The sequence below is a fragment of the Mus caroli genome, chromosome 11, assembly GCF_900094665.2.
Source record: "Mus caroli chromosome 11, CAROLI_EIJ_v1.1, whole genome shotgun sequence".
In the NCBI taxonomy this organism is placed as follows: Eukaryota; Metazoa; Chordata; class Mammalia; order Rodentia; family Muridae; genus Mus; species Mus caroli.
In genome coordinates, this window is record NC_034580.1 from 13252934 (window position 1) to 13272411 (window position 19478).

Here is a 19478-nt window from a genome sequence, read left to right on the forward strand (position 1 = left end):
TTTAGGTCTTCTTAAGTCCCTTTACCCTCTTGAGTCATTTTTGCCAGTCCAGGTCTTAACTTTATATGTATATTAGATGGAAGCTTAGTATTTGAAAGGCTGGATGTTAATTTAGGATTAGAGTTGTGTGGTTGCAAAGTTCTAGAGCCAGAAGCTTAACATACACTTTGTAGCTTCCTAATTTTAAAATAGGCCCTTTCATAGTGTGGCTTATAAATGTTCTTACAAGTTTAATGTAGTCTACCTTCACCCCCTCTACTCTTCTCTTTTTCTCTCCCCTCCCCCTCCTTCCCTTGGTGAAGGAGGATTGCCATGGGTTGGAGGTCATACTAGAATATGTAATGAAACTGTGTCTCAAAAGACTATGGTCTGTCAGCTAACACATTTGATTTAGTTGTCTGTAGTAGATCCCTAGATAGCACAGTAGATTTGGGGGACATGTATAATACATAGGGGATGGAGCAGCGACTGTTTGATCTGGACTAGATGAGGGTTAAGGAAGGACCCAGTATAGAACAGACCCTGCATAATGTGTTCCTCTTGGTACATAAATAAAGTGGATGTTAAGAGAAAACCTTAATAACACCAAGTAGCTGTTTCGGAACACGTGAGCATCAGAAATGAAGAACATGAATGTGGATAGTCTTAAGGACTTGATAAGCAGAGAGCCAAAAGAAAGAAATGAAGTTTTAGTAGATCGTCTTTTAAGGACTGGTGGTGACCAGGTGGCTGGTGTTGGGTCTCATGTAAAAGGGCATTTATCAGGAGAGGATGGGATCTTTGGGATTGGATGGAGACTGTGGTAGGTTAAGACATTTTGAAGCTTCCAAGGTTTCAGGTCATGCTCTGGGTGCTTTTGCTTGCTCTGTATCCTCTTGCCTTGCATTGAGTTGTTGCTTGGGTTTTGCAGTCCTAAAACTACTCTTCTCGGTTTGAATTCATTTGAGCTGCTCTGTCTTTGCAATGTTCTGAAGACAGTTTGTGTTCTTGCTTCGCTGTATAACCCCGATTGACCTGCAGCTTTGTAGATTGGCGGTGAATTTGAGTTCCTTTAGGTTCAGCCTCCCAGGCTCATAGGCGTGTGCCACTGCATCTAGCTTAGTCATTCTTGGCTTTTTTGAGACAGGATCTCAAGCTGGCCTTGAACTTTCTCTGTAACCAGAGTTAATCGTCAGCTTCTGGTCTTCCTGCCTTGACATTCTGAGTACTGGAATCACAGGCATCTGTCAGTATCCAGTTCATGAGGTATTGATGATATCTGGTTTTTATCCATTTAAATATTACTTGATAATTTTGAAGTACCTAAGAATTTTAATCTAGAAATACCGAAAGCCCGTGTGAATACTTGTAAATTTACGATTCAAAACTAAAATCTGGCCATTTTATTTTTGTTAATTTCATTTGTGCCTAGGTCTCTGTGTGCAAGTGTTAGAGCAGAAGAGGCTGGTCCCCTGAATCTGGAGTTAGATGCAATTGTTAGCTACCTGGGTGTGGGTACTAGAATCTGGCTAGGTACTCTGCAAGCAGGGAGTACGCTGAGCCATCTCTTAGGCCCTAAAGAGTCTTAAAACCACCAAGGCTTCGTGTTTAAGAAAATAGACTGCTGAAATGTTCATGACTATCCATGTTATAATATACCACTTTAGTCTTTCACATGTTGGTAGTAACTTTCTTTTCTTCTGTACATTTGATAGTTGATCTGTTTGGTGCAGAATATTAAACTGCTGGTCTATAAGGAATTTGTTTTTATTGGTATATATTATACTCTTTGTGTGTAGATAGTGACAGATTTGCAGACATCTATTTCAGTCCAGCGTATAAGGTGCTGTATTCATATCCCCCCATTATTTTCTCCTCTCCCACGGTCTATCTTGCTTGTACTTTCCTGTCATACATAAATTCAAAACTGAGAGGAAACATGGCGCTTTTCTTGTTCTCAGTTTCAGTTATTTGGCTTACTATTGCAATTCCATTCTTTCATAGGAGTCCTGTGAGGCTTGGGTGGCATAGCTGGGTCACATTGGTATCCACAGTGGCTTTACTAATAGACATTCCCATGGGCAGTGTAGGAGAGCCCCACCCCCACCCCAAGTTGTTGCCAGCATTTGATTTGTTTTTATGATAGTCATTCTGACTGGTGTGAGCTGGGAGTTCCCTCATGGTTAAGGGTGCTCAATAGTTTTTTCTTGTTTGTGTGTGTGTGAGTTTCACTTCATCTTTTGAAACGTGTTTTCATCTCATTTGCCTACTTATTATTTGTTCGATATTTGTATTTGGCATTTTGTTTTTTGAGTTCTTCATCTTAGATATTTATTTTCTGTCAGATAAATATATCTATAGCTATTTATCTATAGATTTGAATCTAGCAAAGCTTTTTATCTATGTTTGCTGTTCAGAGTGTTTGAAATAATGTTTGTTTGTTTGTTTGTTTTGAGATAGGTTTCTCTGTATAGCCTCGGCTGTCCTGGAACTCCCTCGATAGGGCTTCAACAAAGAGATTCTGTCTGTCTCTGCCTCCCGAGGGCTGAGATTGAAGGCTTGTAGCACCATCACCACCTGGCCTTGAAATAGTTTTTTAGTTCCAGTTTTTCTTCTGGTAATTGTGTTTCATAACTATAACCTCAAATGGAATGGACAGTTTTAGGAAAATTCCTATTTATTGTATAAATTGTAACCCATTTTTGGATAATAATTTGAAATATCTTACTGTTCTGGTATCACACCAGATTCCACTTTGGAAGAGTAAATGCTTAGTTAGCTACAGAGTAAATCAAATTGAACAGTAGCAATAGCATTTTGAATTCCTCCCCACCAAACTCATCCAGATATCACTAGTGACCAGAGCAGAGACGATGCGCCAGACTGGGAGTATCTGTAGATTTTGTAGACAGAGACAGGTCCTGTTGGTTTTCTGTTTGTTTACTTATTTCATGTGTGGGTGTGTCTGCACACCCCAGCCAGTGTCTCTGTCTACCCACATGTCAGAGGGTCAGGTCAGGCAATCATTGTTCTCCTTCCATGTGTGTTCCAGGGAGAGGACGTGGGCTTTTGTCTTTACCTGCCAAGCCATCTTTATTTCACAGTCAGAAAGGATTCCAAAAGGACTTAGTGCCTTTATATTTTATTGGCAAAATACAGGTTTTGTGTTTTTCTAAAATTTCTAGGCCTGACTTAACTGTTAGATAACATGAAAATTCATTTAATCAAGAAAGCGCTTAAAAAAAATGAGGTTTCTTAGGTTGTAAATGTCTTATTTGAAATAGTTTTCTGTATGTCTTATTTTTGAACATGCAGCCTTTTCTTTGGTATGCTTTTATTGTATTTAGTAAATTCCAGGATCCAGTACCCCCAGAAATATCTCTTGGTGTAGCACTTAGACACTTTTGATAAATTTACCATGAGCTGTTGCCCTTGGAGACATGGTTGTTTTGGTATACTCGGGATAAAAAGCCAGCCCAAAGGCTTTGGGTTTTCCTCACAAGATGGGGTGGCAGTTATTGGGGAAGTCTGAGCATGCCTGAGGCTTCCCAGCTGGAATGTTGAGTCCCTCTGCTTTCTCTCCTATCAGAGTTTATGTAGGTGAGGGGTGTGCTCCTGGTCATAGCACATTTACAAGAGCATTCACAGTGCTTTGAAGAACAGGTAGTGCGTGCTTCAGCTGCAACAGACTGACTGCTGCATCTAAGCATTCCTTGTAGCTTAACATTTCTAATATCAGTACAATGTGTATTGACTTGGGAAGATCTCTTGATACTTTTTTTTTTTTTAAACATAGCAAATTTTTTTTCGAAGCCATGGTGGTTTGGGATCTAAAGTAGAAATATTCCCTCAAAGAGAGTTCTTCTTAGAAGACTTATGCGCCTGACTTTTTAAATTCCATACAAGGATCATACAGTATCTTATGTCCTGATTACCCCTCCAACTCCTTCCATGTTCCCTAACACAGCTTACTCCCAACTTCACATCTTCCTTTTAAAATGAATGTTTTTAACCTACCAGGTCCATTTGTAACACCCATATGTTTGTAGGTGTTAGTTCAAGACAGGGCCATGGGGAACATACCAGTCCCAGCCATCAACAGCTTCAGCTGGGGGGGGTGCCTCACAAGTTGCCCCCCCAACCCCCACCATACTGCAACTTTTAACTGGCTTGATCTTGAAGTTGGAATTTTTTTTTTTTTTTCAAAATCCAAATTATGTTGAATAGTAAGAGAATCCTTTTGAGAGTGGAGAGAAATCTGAATTGTGAACATTTGGCTAATGTAAAAGGAGGTCATGCCTGCCAGCCATTACAAAGCATGGTAACAAGGACAGCCACCTGTATTCCCTTGAAAGCCTCGATCAGGTCTGTTCCTGTCGTTAAGTAAGCGCACTGTTTTAAAAGATTTACATATAAATTAATCATAAAGGAATCAGAGTAGAAAAGCAATCCGGAAGGCTTGGGGCTTTTGACACAGGGAGGTGGCACATATTTTAGGTGAGAAATCAGACTGTACAAATTTTTCCTCCTTGTATGTTTGCTCGTGTGTGTACAAACCCAAGGGAAAATGCATGAATCAGTTCTCAACCATGTAGGTTCTAGGGACCAAACTTACAGCTTGGCTGCAAACACCCCCACCACTGAGCCAGCTTGCCAGCCCAAACCTGTAGTTTTATAACACAGAAAGTGGGTGGGAGCACCAGATAGGAATCTTGTCAGAGAAGTCAGGAACTCCTTGGTGTGGTGTCTTTTCTAATTGATGACATCACCTGCTTCAGGCTCTCTTAGATTTTTGTCTCTCAGGAATTCCCATAGAAAGACTAATAACTAAGTACTTATAATAGCATATGGTTTCTCCATTTATGTCCAGCTTCATAGGATGCCTATTACATTTTATTTTAATTTTATGTAACCTTGGCTAGCCTGAAACGCACTATCTGGACCAGGCTGGCCTCAGACTCACAGAGATCACCGTACCTGGTACCTGTTAATTATTTTATGAGGACAGAACTGCAGCTTTACACTTAGAAAAGGTAATGAAAGCATTAGGCTTAAAGCTCCAGTTAGTTTTGAAAATTGATCTCATACTGAGCTTTTCATTCATTTAGCCACTAATGAAGCGATTTAAAGCACAATGAAAATTCTATGTAATGAGGACAAATTTTGCAAATAATTTAAGTATTTGTTCAATAAAATTATCCTGTGGTTACTATGAAATTAGCAGGAATACACTAAGTAGGAGTAATTATTTCTAATGGGGTTTTCTTCCTTTAAGGCAGTGGCTTTCAGTTTGCAACAACCCAAGAGAAGGTTTCAAGGGGGAAACAACATTTTAAGACACATTGTTAGCTGTGGGAATCCAGCTTAAATATCTACTGATGGAGTTCAGTGGAACACTGAGTACAGAGGTAGAGCTGCAAACAGAAGAGTTCTTCCGAACTGAAATAGACAGGAATGAAACATAAGGGTAAAGTGCGTTGCAAATAGATTTGTGAAAACTAGAACTGAAAGATACCTGGGATAGTTTAGTGAGCTCTTAAACATGCTCAGTGCTGCTGTAAAACACCTGGTTTATGCATTCAGTCACAGCATTTTGGAGGCAGAGACGGGTAGATAGATCTCTTGAGTTCAAGACCAGCTCAGGGTATGTACTGAGAACTTATCTGAAAAAATAAAGAAGACAGTGATCCTGTATTTGTGCTGGAGGGACGGCGAGCAGTTAAGAGCACGCACTGTTCTTGAGGAAGACTGGAGTTGATTGATGCTCAACATCTAAACCAGGCAGGTCACAACTGCCTTTAATTCCAGATCTGGGGGCTTTAACCCCTTAGCTCTGACTGACCTCAGGGGCATTTAACACAAATGAACACTTAACTTGGAGAAATGGAAAGGAGAGAGAGGGAAGACAAGATGTTACCAGTTTTTAAGTTTAAACCTTGGTCTTAAAGTTGTTAAATACACCAAAAGAAGGGCAGCTGTAATTGACTCCATAAGACACAGTGTGTCAAGGGAAAGGAGACCATGATAAACAGGACAATGGTGATCTCAATATGTTGGAGCTTAAGTGAAAGAGAGCTTCCCTTTAAAACCCTAAGAGGAACTTGATAGAGTGAGGGAGAGTGGAAAGGAAGAGTGGAGGGACAAGGGGACAGAGGACAAACCTAAGATGCAGAGGTGGGTGTCTGAATAATCTGGACAAGCCTGGAGGCGCTAGGGCCTGCTTAGGACCACATATGGGGTTGCTGCTCCTGGGAGGGAGGGAGGAAGGAAGGAAGGTGTGGCCTGCTCTCAGGCTGTGCGATTTGGCCTTCTACAAATGACTACTGTGTTTCACAAAAGTGAAATCAAGATCGCCCGTTTATTATGTATTATTCTGCCAAACCAAACCTTTGTGTTCTGTCTTAAATAAGCCTTATTGCTGCATACATAAGTGCCTCTTTTGCATTTCTTTCTTTAGGCCCTAGTTGAATTGGTAATCAGCTTTCAAGCCTGTACTTCAATTAGGATGGGATTGAACAACCAGTTTCTTAGAAGGAGTAGAAGTAGGTGAGGAAAAAAGAAAACAAGGCCAGGTAGACTGAGGCAAAGCCGTATCTATCGTATTCACACGTAAACACACACACACCAAGTCACTTGTAGACTAACAGCTACACCAGTAGATAAATGCAATTATGTGAAATCAACAGTGTTAGGAGAGTAAATTATTAGGAAACTAAAAACACAGGACACAAGTCAGAACAAGGTAATAAAATCACAACCTAAATACTGTCTAGTGCAAGCCAGAGATGAGAAGGTGAAGTGTGTGTGTACTTGGGCTAGCATTTGTCTTGATTCAGGGACTAATGAGTAGAGAGGGAAATGCCTTTGCAGATGGACATTTCTTGTTTCTAACAAAACCAGAGCTCCCTGAGGTTCTTTCACAGATCCAGGGTCTAGATCCGATGGAGGAAGTTTCCAGCAGGGTTTCTGTTCATTGAATAGTGGTGGTATCAGATCTCATCTCCCCGTAAGCTCCCACAAGGACAGTCTAACGCTGTCTGTCTGTGAGAATTTTTCTTTTCCTCGGGGTTCCTAGAGAAGAAGGGAGGAGAGATTGAGGAGGGGAAGCCAGGGAACCGACAGCAGAGCTAGAGTCTCAGAACTCACTTCCAGCTCCAGGAGTGGCTGGAAGATTCACTGCCTGCTCCTCAGTGTTTCTTTTCTTCTCAAGTTTGAAACTTGGCTAACAACACGAATTGCTTTTAAATTCATAATGTATTTCTTAGGTTGCTTTTAAAGTCCTATTAGACCGGCTGTTTTCCATTTTTCGATTGCCTACAGTTGGAACTTGTAGTATATAAAAAGGTAAATGAGTAAACCATACAGGGATATTAACTATTCCCCGTTTCCCTAAGTGCTTGTAACTTTCCAGGTAGAATGATAGTTTAAAATATAAAATCAGCTACTAATTAGCTTTCCCCCAGCAAATGTGTCCTATCCTCCAGTTCTGGTTCCCATTTTAGTCTTTCCCCCCCTTGTTTCCTGAAAATTGTGGCCTTTTATGTAGCTGATGGGATTTGTTTGGATTAGATTTCTGTGCTGCTATAGTAGTGTCCTTGCTTCCACCCTGGGATATTTTGATCCTCTATGCTGTATTGAAAGTTTTATCTCACAATATTGGGATATCATGAGATAATCATAAGATAGCCTGTAAGTGTGTCTTCCTGGGGCACACATGAAGTTTTTTACAACTTAGGAGGGAAATATATTGCCTTAGGGCTTCTTTCTGAGACCATTCAATGAGTATCATGTTAAAAGAAAAACCAGAAAACCTGTTTAGAACAACACAGGGGAGTGTTAACCATAGAGGAAGCCCAAGCCACAGGGAGAACTCCTCACTTCCCTTCCAAAGCAGAGAGACCGCTGGTTGCATGGTATTTGGTGCTAACTCATGAGTGACTTCCTGAAGTAGATAATCCTTTGAGTCTGAAGTTGGGTTGCAGAAACACTCATGTAGGTAGGGCTGGTCGGTGGTGATGCGTAATTTTAGTCCCAGCACTTGGGAGGCAGAGGCAGGTGGCTCTGAGTTTGGAACCAACCTGGTCTACAAAGTAAGTTCTAGAATATCCAGGAATACATAGAGAAACCCTGTTTTTTGTCTTTTGGGGGTTTTGTTATTGATGTTGTTTTTTTTTTTGCGGGGGGTGAATGAGACAGAAACAAGCCCTTTACACCTTCCTCCCTCCCCCCACCTCTATGTATGCATGTAAATCATAGCTCTGACTCCAAAGGGAATATAGTTTACTCTCTATACAAACACAACTGACTGTAGTTCAGTAACTGAGAATTAGGTTATACCAAGTAACACATTGACTATTCTTTTCTTCATAGCTGCAAAGGAAAAGAAAGTTAGAAAATTAATGTATTTTACCAAATATATTGATGAGGATCTGTGGTAGATGGGTTACAGTAAAATAGGGAAACAATTGCTATAGGTCTCAGGTGCTGTCTGTTGACATCTCTAGCTTTTGGGTTACTGGAAGCCAGTGGTCTACTGAGTTAATATGCCGCAATGCTGAGTTAATGTGCCGCAAGTCTGATGGTCAGTAGGGTGTTAGGTCAGGGACAGAGATAGATGTTAAGTGGTTATCAAGGAAACTTAAGGTCTAAGATAGTTTAGACTATATCTGGAATATACTAAAAGTATATAATCATGAAGTTTTAATCAGTTGCTTTAAAGAAATCTTTAGCATAAGTGTGGCATTTGTTTAGGTCGCTTCAGTTCACCATAATTTATATTTAATAGATATGCTATTTAAAAAGAAATCTGCACTCAGGAGGCAGAGCCAAGCAGATGTCTGAGTTCAAGGCTATATAGTGAAACTTAGTCTCAGAATAAGAACATCTTTCTTTTTTGAAAGAAAATTTAATGTCTTCATAGCTATTCTTTTAAAAGGTGGCAGAATTACATCCCCACAGTTTGTTTTTTTTAATTAATATGTTTAATTAATTTAATGTGTTTTTAAAGGTGGAATAGAATCTTTGAAAGGTAGTATCACATGAACAGATACATGCTTCAGTACTTACACAAAGTAACGGTCTGTGGCTGTGCTAAGTACTGAAGGGTAGTAAAAGGATCGAGGTTAGTCTGTCACAGAGACGGCTGCATGGATGGTAGATTTGTAAAACTAGCACTTCAAAAAATGAAGTCCTGTTTAATGAGTTAATTTGCAGTGTGCTTCCTCCTCTGAGGCAGTAGGAGGCAGTGCTTAGATGCCTGCTTCCCTGTAGTTGGTGGTCATACTTGCTCAGTGCCTTAAGAGAACTACATTTCCTGTTTAGCTTTTCAAGTTTGTGTTCTCTGATCTTCAAAAGTTCTTTTTCTCTTTTGCCCTCCTCCCCTAGGCACTGTTCATGGTTTTGCTTTCCAAGCTGGCTTTAAATATTCTAGGTAATTAGGGCAGATGCCATGCTTTTGAAATGAGTTTTCCGACTTCCCTTAGATAATTAGTATATACATCAACACATACTCTGTTAATACTCTGAAGAATGCTAGACAATGCACGCTATAGTTCCAGCTGCCATGTGAACAGCCTGTTCTGCAGTGTGCTCTGCTACAGGGGCTTTGGGCATAGTTTACTAGATTACATGATGTGTTCCACTATTTATCACAAAGCAAGCTTGGAGAGTTAGGTGATTTGACTCAGCTATAAACTAACATATATATGTTCTGAGCATTTTTTTTTTTAAAGATATACGAGGGTAATCTGTGGCGACGGCTAGATTTGTTGTGCTTTGTACATTCCCATGGGGTTGATGGGATTTTGCCCTAGAGCATCAGTACGGGGAGAAATCTTTATAAAGCCATAAATTTGCATGTTTTCCTGACACTCCTTTTGATTTACAGTAGACATCAGTGCCATACCGTGGTTGTGTGGTCTGTACTTTAGTACCATAGATAATTTTTGCAGTATCCATTTGGTTATGTTTTTATATTTTAAATGCACGTTCTATAATGAAGACGTAAATTAAGGTGTCATGGGGCAGAGGACAGAGTGACTTAGCCTATGTCATAGTCTCCATGATCAGTTTGGTAAAGCAGTGGCACCCTGGGGTCGTTGGCTGCCCAGCACTCCATTGATACACATTTCTTTGGGAGGACCAAAGATATGCACGGGATGGAAAACAGTTGTAGTTACTTAGAAGAAATGTGTAGCTTAGATTGAATTGAAAATTAAAGTTTTGCTACTTTCTTCCTTTGCTTTTTAGTTGATGCTGATGAAATTAAAAGGCTAGGAAAGAGATTCAAGAAGCTTGATTTGGACAATTCTGGTTCTTTGAGCGTGGAAGAGTTCATGTCTCTGCCTGAGTTACAGCAGAACCCTTTGGTACAGCGGGTAATAGATATATTCGACACAGACGGCAACGGAGAAGTGGACTTCAAAGGTAACGGCCATTTTGTTTTTAAAGTTAGGCTTGCAGTACTTCATCAAAATGAAACTAGAATTTTTTAAAAATGTCTCTGTTTTTGGTGATCTTATAGAAAGATTATGCTATAACTTGAAAATCTGTGTTACCGAGATTTTAATTACTCTTTACTTTTGCTTCGTAAACGATCAGGGTATCTATTATTGTGTAATCTACCACCAAAAAAGAACATTGACTGTTTCCTTTTTTAAAAAAAATTACCCTTACTCAAGGACAGCCTAACAATATTAAAAGCTGCACTTTTCTTGTTTCTTTACATTCTTCTTAAAGACTGAGAACTGGTCAGTTTTGGTAGCCCATGCCTGCTTTATTTTAGCCAGACACCAAGGAATTTTTTTGTGCAAGTTTTGATTAATTTATATATCATTTTTACATTTGCTCTTCGACTTCTAAGTAAGGTATAACTAGTGTTTTCAATGTTTTTGTTTTTGTTTATGAATTACTCTTTGCCAGATAGTAAAGAAATTAATTTTCAAGAACTTTGCAACAGTCTGTTTACGTGATTTGGAAATACGGAACGGAAACAGTATGATTTTTGTTTTAGTAAAATAACGTACAGTCTTTCTTATCATAGTCCAAAGAAATTGGTTAAATAAATATCCTTAAAGAATGTATTTGAGTGCTAATGACTTACAGATCTTAACACATAATTCAAATTGTTTAATCTTGACAACTCAAATAAAATTAAAAGTTCAAATAAACAAAATGAAATCTTGTGTATGGAGCCTTAAGAATTGACAATATTGTGGGTTAGAGAGATGGCTCAGTGGTTAAGAGCACTGACTGTTCTTCAAGAGGTTCTGAGTTCAATTCCCAGCAAACACATTGTGACTCACAACCATCTGTAATGGGATCCGACGCCCTCTTTTGGTGTCTGAAGACAGCTACAGAGTGCTCATAGACATAAATTAATTTTAAAAATTGACATTATTGATTTTTCAGTACTACTTTTAATATTTTGTATAAGAAATAGCCTTTTGAATGTTGCTTTTCTTTATAAAAAATTACAAGTTGTGATTTGTAAACATTTTCTGCTTTTATTTAGAATTCATTGAAGGAGTCTCTCAGTTCAGTGTCAAAGGCGATAAGGAACAGAAGTTGAGGTGTAAGTATTATCCTTCTTAAACTGCTGTTCCACGATGTATTTTAGACTTCCAAAACCATTTCAAGACTTTTTAGTCATAATAGTAGTCATTTATGATGTTTGCAGCTAGTATATTTGAATACTGTGCCATCTTTAGTGGTATAGTGGGAAAGTGGATGTTTCAGGGACCAGCCATATATATAGCACATGCTGGAGGCTATACTGGTTATTTGGCCTAGGTAGTCTTCATTCTATAGCTCAACCTTGTAATCAGTTGTTAAGGCAAAATGTGCACGTAGTGTCTGTATTTTAGAAAGTGCCATCTTCAGAGTTAGATAGCACTGTTTTCATTTGAAGTATTTGTTGTTTGCCTTTTAATTGCAATGACTCCCCTCCCCCCCTTTTTTTTCCTAGTTGCTTTTCGTATCTATGACATGGATAAAGATGGCTATATTTCCAATGGAGAACTCTTCCAGGTGTTGAAGATGATGGTGGGCAACAATCTGAAAGATACACAATTACAGCAGATTGTAGACAAAACCATAATAAATGCGGATAAGGATGGAGATGGAAGAATATCCTTTGAGGAATTCTGTGCTGTAAGTGAATAGGCTGATTCATCTATTAACGTAACACACATGAAGGACAGTTTATTAGACAGTTTTATAAGCATATTTTGCTTTGAAATTCTTTTAAGTTTTGTCTAATTGCCCCACATTCAAATTTTGGAATATGTTAGCCGGGCGTGGTGGTGCACGCCTTTAATCTCAGCACTCGGGAGGCAGAGGCAGGTGAATTTCTGAATTCGAGGACAGCCAGGGCTATACAGAGAAACCCTGTCTCGAAAAACCAAAAAAAAAAAAAAAAAAAAAAAAGTTTTGGAATATGTTTTAAGTGTTGATAATTAAAAGCTACTATTCTCAAGAATTAGTTACATAAACAATCTGATAACGTGTACAGGAATGGTACCAGCAGTTGTGGGCGAATGTGAGTATCTGTGTATGTGGAGGCTGGAGGTCATCAGCATTCTGCCTCATAAGCAGGTAATTATTTTGAACTCTTCTCCTACGGAACCTAAAGCTCACTATTTCTGCAGTACTAGTTGGCCAGCAAGCCGCATGGACCTCATGACCGCCTCATCGGTGCTGGCTGTCCAAAGAGATCCTGCCAAACGCAGCTCTTTTATGTGGACTCTAACTTAGGTCCTCATACTTGCATGGCAAACTTGTTACCAACATAGCTGTCTCCTCACAGCACCAGTAACTTACTTGCTGGTAGCTCCTAGAAGTTACAAATGGGACCTGCTCTAAGGTTTGTTTAAAAGTGTGCACTTGCTACCATTGTGCCCTAGGTTAGTGCACACCCAGTACTGCAAGTAACAACAACAAAAAACCAAAACATGTTTGAAAATGCTGGAGAGATGGCTCAGTGGTGGCGAGCATTGGCTGCTCTTCTGGAGGAGACGATCTGGGTTCAGTTCCTGGCACCCACTTGGCAGCTCACACCAGGGTTCCAGGGCTTCTGACACCCTCACACATGCAGCCAAAATAACCAGTGAACATAACATAAATTACATATTAAGGAAATGCTTCTGTGAAAGAGAGCCTCATGTTCATCAGTTTTAGCTGTCAACACCAGAAACACTGTCATGGGGACAGTAGAAACAGTCTTCTAGAATAGAGTCAAAGAAATCAATTTTTGAGAATTTTGTCAGGCATCAGTAGATTGTTACCTAGGAAGGTCTTCCACTCCAATTTTAAATTTAAATCTCAAAAGAGCAACTGGCAATGGCTCAGTGGGTAAAAGTGCTGGCTGACAGCCTGCTAACCTGACCTCTTGGTTAATTACTTGGTGGGAGAACCAACCCTCTCGAGTTGTTCTTTGACCTTCCTGAGTTGGGGGGTGGGGGCTGCACATACACAGAAAGAAAGAAATGTTGTACAACAGACCAGTATGATAGTGGTGCAACCCACAGTGGGCTGGCTGGGCCCTTCCACATCAATCATCAGTCAAGAAAATACCCACAGTGTTGCCCACAGGCTGACATTTTCTCAGTTGAGGATACTCTTCCTTGATGACTCTAGCTTATGTCAAATTGATTAAAAACCTAGTCGGCACTGTCTGTGATTAGAATAAAATATTTTGCGTTTAAAACTGAGTTTTCTCTGGAGTAAAATAACAGAAGTAACTCAAGGGTAGAATTTACTCTGAGTTCAAGACTAGAATTTGCCATGGTAGGGAAGGTAGGGTGGTGTGATCTTGAAGCACCTGTCCCATCTCACTCAGTTAGGAAGTAGACAGAGATGAATGCAGCTGCTGCTCCACTCTTCTTTCCTCTTAGCATCCAAGGCAGAGAAGGTGCTACTTGCAGAGGGGCAGGTCTCCTCATTTTATTAGTGCCAACAAGATAGTCTATCAGAAGCATGCCCAGAGATTCTCAGGTTAGCAGCACAGCTTCACCCACCCAGCCTGACCCTCAAGAAGAGCGTTTTAAAGCCATAACCGTCCACGCCTGTTCCCCATAAGTTCATGACTGTTACATTATTATGTGTTGAGTGTAACATTACAAGTCAGAAGGAAAAGCAGACAAGGAGGAAGTGTAGACCTTTGCGGGGGAGTTGTGCATAGCAGGTTTCTGTAAGCACCAGAGTCCACCCTCTTCGAAGCTGGAGTAGTCTCCTGGCTTGCTTCCTGTTGCTCACAGAACATGGACTGAAAGCATCTTGGGGAAGAAAAGCAGTTAATCGTCGAGGGAGAGTGGCTCTTGTTTTAGTTTGGTTTCTGCTGTGATAACACACCAAACAGAAGGTGAATGGGCTTGGAGAAGAACAGGTTTAGAACACTTTAGTCCATCATTAAAGGAAGCCAGGTCAGGAGCTCCAGTATGGAATATGGATGCAGGAAATGAAACAGAGACCATGGAAAAGCACCGCTTCCTGACTTATTCCCCAAGGCTTGTTGAGTTTGCTTTCTTATTCAACCAGAACCACCTACTGTGGGATGGGAATGGCATTCATGCTGTTCAAGCATGAAGCAAGAAAGTGGCCCAGAAACCAGGATGATGGAGGTGTAGTTCCTTAGCTGAGGTTCCTTCTTGGGTATCTTCAGTTTTATCTGAGGAGCACGAAAATCAAGGCAGGAAGTGAAGCACAGATCTTGGAGGATCATTGCTTATTAACTTGCTTCCATGCTCCTTTTCAGCTCCTTTTTTAACCCAGCTCAGGCCCATCTGCCAGGGTTTAGCACTGTCTATATCTGCAGCACATAGAGCCCTTCTCTCAGCCACATTCACTCCATCCCTCCAGCTCTGAGACCCTGACCCAGAAAGTAGTTGGGGAGAGATGGAGGATGACACTTGCTTCAACTTCTGGTCTTTGTATGCGTGAGCATGCACATGCAAGTGTGTATAACTCAAAAATGCAGATGTGCATGCATTTGCACATGTTTTGTTATATAAGGAGGAAAAGGTATGAGAATTAACTCAACCCCCCCGCACCCCCCCAAATCAAGCTTGGATTATCTAGAAACATAAATACTTTTTGGTAAAGTAGTATCGTACTTTTCTATTGACTAATAACACACAATGATCAAAAGCTGAGTTGTAATCCACCGTGAAGAGAGCTCAAGGCAGGAACCTGTAGGCAGGGACTGATTCAGAAGTTTGGAGGAGTACTGCTAACTGGTCTGTTTCCCATGGCTTGCTCCCCACCTGCCCAGGGATGGCACCATTCACAGTGGGTTGGGCCCCCCACATCAATCGTTAATCAAGTGTTCCACAGGCTGACCCGTGGCTAATCTGATGGAGGCATTTTCTCAGTCAAGGTTCCTCTTCCCAGGTGATTCTAGCCTGAGTCAAGTTGACCCCCTTCCTCCAACAACAAAAACAGAGGAACGGGATTTACTTTACATTTCTGTCTGTTGCAGGTTGTAGGTGGCCTAGATATCCACAAAAAGATGGTGGTGGATGTGTGACTCTTTGAAGAATACCACCCAACACTTTTGCTTTCTTCTCCATCTCTGAAGATCTGCTCAAGACGTCCAGCAATGCTCTCTGTGTATTTAAATGGAAGTATTTTTCTCTGTGAAGCCACATTTTCCAACATGAGCCTCATGAAGCCAACTAAGTGTTATTGAACTCCTACTCTCTCAATAACTCAGTGTAGCACTTTAAAGTTTGAAGGACAGCAGCATGAAAGAGCATATCAGTATGGTGGAGAAAGGGAAGGGGTTGGCTCTTTAATTTATTTTTCTTCATCTTTTATAACAAGAAAGTATCTATATATACATATGTAAATATTTATATATAGATATATGTAGCTTTCTATATATTTAGTAGGTTGGCTTTAATTTAATATACTTGATTCAGAAACAAAATGTTAGAGTACAAAAGTGCCAAGCAGAACATAAACCATCCTTACTTTTATTTCACACAGTTTTATATGTAGATAGAAGATTGTACAATTTGCGCCAGGTATTAGGCCAGCTCTTTTCCTTTCTCTGTGCTTTCTCCTTTGAGAGATTGATAAAGCATTTGTTAATGCCCTATTATTTACCTTACACTTTTGTAACGAGTCTGTAACTTTATTTATATCTCTGACTATCTTTCCAGGGACCGTGTCTTATTGCTGAGCAGCTTTTAATCCATCTCTGTTGGAGGTCTAGTTCAGTGCTGTTGCCAAGAGTGGGTTCTTGTGTCCATAGAACTGCATATACTATGGCTGCTTCAGGCTGATACTTTTTAAGTAGTCACTGTTATTTTTATTAAGTGTCCCTGAGAAAATGTAATTAGCAGTTGTGATTTTATAAAGGTCAGAAGTTTTCTGAGGCAGTCGTGACTTTTTTAAATGTATTATTTAGTGAAGAAAACCCAAAGTAATCATGTAATGGCTTAAAATATCCATGTTCCATTATACACAAGGGAAACCATGTGAAATATGTGTCACTGAACTGTAAATCATGGACTCATTTTTCTTCTGCATTTCAAAAGACACAGTTAACCTAAAAAAAAAAAAATCAACTGATACTTAATGAGCACATGTTTATGTAAAATTCTGTTTGTGGTTAAGATGGGGGATTATCTTGCTAATCTATATGCCACAGGAGAGCAGATTTTGTCCATAGTCACATTTTTAAAAATTCTCTGCCAGAAGGCAAGATAGCACATGATGGATTTTTGTTTTGCCCGCACAACTAGTGATGGATGATGATTTAATAGATTTGTGTGACATAAAAGTACGTCATGTCCTACCACTTGACATTATCCCTTCCCTTTTCTGCAAAGGTACTATTGATCGGAAGAAAGATATTCTGGCTAGTTTTATATGGCAGTCTTCCCTATACAGTTTTTCTATATCAATTGGTTTTATAATCATGAATGGTCGAGGGTGGGTTGAATCAAGGTGAGAGAATATTAAATTGAGTCTACCTGCCTGCCACCGCTGTCCCTTCAACTGAGTGCTGCACATCATGGGCTCTGTCTGTGAGAGAAACCCCGGTGCTTGGTGTCTCTGCATGACATGGAGTTTTGCATGTAGATCAATTTAAAATGTACCTCTTGTTTACATAATCTGCATAATTTAAAAAGATGTTGCCAAACTTTGGAAATGTTAATACTCAAAACGAAAATCTCCACTCCATGTGACTACTCTCTCCCTCTGGATCAGTACATGGCTTGCAATCCCAGCCAGTGGTTTGATCTGTCCCAGTGTCAACCGCCATGTGCTCTGCTTCAAGAGGGAACTAGTCTTTTGTGAATTTTTTTGTACATAATTATTTGTTACAAATATTTTAGCAAATGCTTTCTATATCTCTTGCTTGTGCATATCTTGGCTGGCGTTGTGGAAAAAAATAGTGCAAACTATTTCCTTACTGGGGAATGAGGGGTTTTCTTTTTTAGTTTGTGTGAGGGAGGTGGGGAGGGCATGGTTTATGTTGAATGTTTAAATTTTCTTCTGCATGATACATGTCATGTTGTGAAATCTTTAGAGGACTTCATACTGTATGAGTAAGAAAATAAAATATTTGAAACTTGGCTTGAATGTATTGTGTCAGCTTTGATGTGCTGCTATGGCTGATAACCCTGTCCATGCTTTTAGGGTTTTAAAAACTTGGATAAATGTTTTGTTGTTCTGAACCATGAACTACAGGTGAAATTAGTTGTTTATCTGCAACAATCAAGGCTAAACGTTGCAAAGCCCTGAAACTCCACTCCCGGACCTGGGCCTATTACAAGTGCCTGGAGGGTTTGGCTGGCCTCTCACAGCGACCACATATCCAGTAACTGGTGCCTGTAGTAGACTTGTTCACCTGTGTCTATGCAGGCTCTTGGGTTTCCTTTGCCCAGTCGCACTTCCCTTTGTTCCACAGCGTTCATCCCTTCTCCCCTGCCTGTTGTCTTCCCTGGTTATAGAATAAAAACGCTTTACACAGTTGTTTGCCTGCTTTGCACAAATCGAGGTTTTCAGAGTTTCACCTGGGTGTCACTGCTTGTTCACTAAATAGTAAATACATGGCTCCTAGATAATACTGCTCTCATCTGTTTCTCATGGCAGGATCTCTCTAAACAAACTGGTCCTCAGTGTTTGTGATCCTGCCTCAGCTTTGAGTGCTGAGATTATTGATTTTTTTTATAACTGTAACATGACATTTTCATACAGGGTTTCTCTGTGTAGGTCTGGCTGTCCTGGAACTTGCTTTGTATACCAGGATAGCCTGGAAGTCAAGAGATTCCCCCTGCATCTGCCTCCCCAATTCTAGGATAGTTTAAAAGTATGTACCACCATGCCCAACCTACTTTTGACACTTTACTACAAAATCCTTGTGTGTTCAGCACTGTTTAAGAGGGTGATGTCCCTCACCCAAGTGAGTTTGAGGACAGTGGGTGTGTTTATACTGAGATGGTACGTATTCAACAGTTTCAAGATCACTTGAAAGTGCATTACATTGTGTGGCTGCTTTAGAGGATCTGAGGAGAAAATTTAGAGTGAAATGAAAATTCTTTTAAGAGTAGAAGAAAATACTTGTAAACCATATAGGAAAAAGGATTAGTAATCCCACCCAAATATCTACAAAACACCTAATTAAAATATGGGCAAAGAACTTGGACAGACATTAGTATAGATACACAAGTGGTTCCTAAAACACAGGAGATAAGGCTCAATAGTACTGTCATTAAGGAAATGCAAATGCAAGTCACAGTGAGATCCACGCTATAAGCATTAGGCTACATTACTGTTCTTATCCCCAAAGCAAAGAAAAATAGTGTCAAAGATGGTCAGGGCCGCCTCTTTGTTACTACTGAACTCACAGGGACTCAGTTCACAGCAGCAGTACAACAGGCAAAGGCTGAAAGCTGCCCAAGTATTCTGTAGATGAATGGGTGACATAGATAAGCCCTGTTAAGTGAGTCAGCTCCACTTCCATGGAATACTAACATTTCTAGAGGAAAACAGAACAGTTTGTGCCAAGGGCAATAGGAAGAAATTGAATTAGTGTTAAAATCTTGTACAGAGCTGCTGAAGACAGCATTTCCATGATGGTTGCACATTACAGTTAAGCTGTATTAATATCTACCAATTACAGTAGGTAATGAGGAAAGCTATGTTTAATGTGCAGAATGTTTTAGAAAGGTGTGGCAGACAAGATTTACTTCCTTGATAGTTCTCAGAGTGTACAAAGAAAATGGCTTCCTTACTCGAAAACTCCCCACATTCCAGACTCCTATTTAGAGCTTCTAAGTCCTACTGCAATCCTTCCCTTCCCTATAGCTGATTTCTTTGAAAGTACTGGTGATTGTGGTTTCTTTGGCCAAATAGGCAATGGTGTTCCCCAAGGCAAATATTTTACACATGATAGGTACTTTGTAACTTACAGAATTGGCTATGGAAGCTTTGAAAATGTAAAATTGTGTTGCCCCAATCGTAATGTAGCTCTTGGACCAGAACAATTG

General features: G+C 40.0%; 1 protein-coding gene across 1 annotated transcript in view; it reads left to right on the plus strand.

The window, feature by feature from the left end:
- Ppp3r1 (protein phosphatase 3 regulatory subunit B, alpha) overlaps positions 1-17568 on the plus strand; it is a 41615-nt gene extending 24047 nt beyond the window's left edge. The window contains exons 3-6 of the mRNA XM_021176460.2: positions 10228-10404; positions 11492-11551; positions 11945-12129; positions 15455-17568. Of these exons, the coding sequence (XP_021032119.1) occupies positions 10228-10404; positions 11492-11551; positions 11945-12129; positions 15455-15502 (470 nt within the window). The 3' untranslated portion in view covers positions 15503-17568. The remainder of the gene's footprint in view (positions 1-10227; positions 10405-11491; positions 11552-11944; positions 12130-15454) is intronic.
- Positions 17569-19478: the final 1910 nt, after the last annotated feature.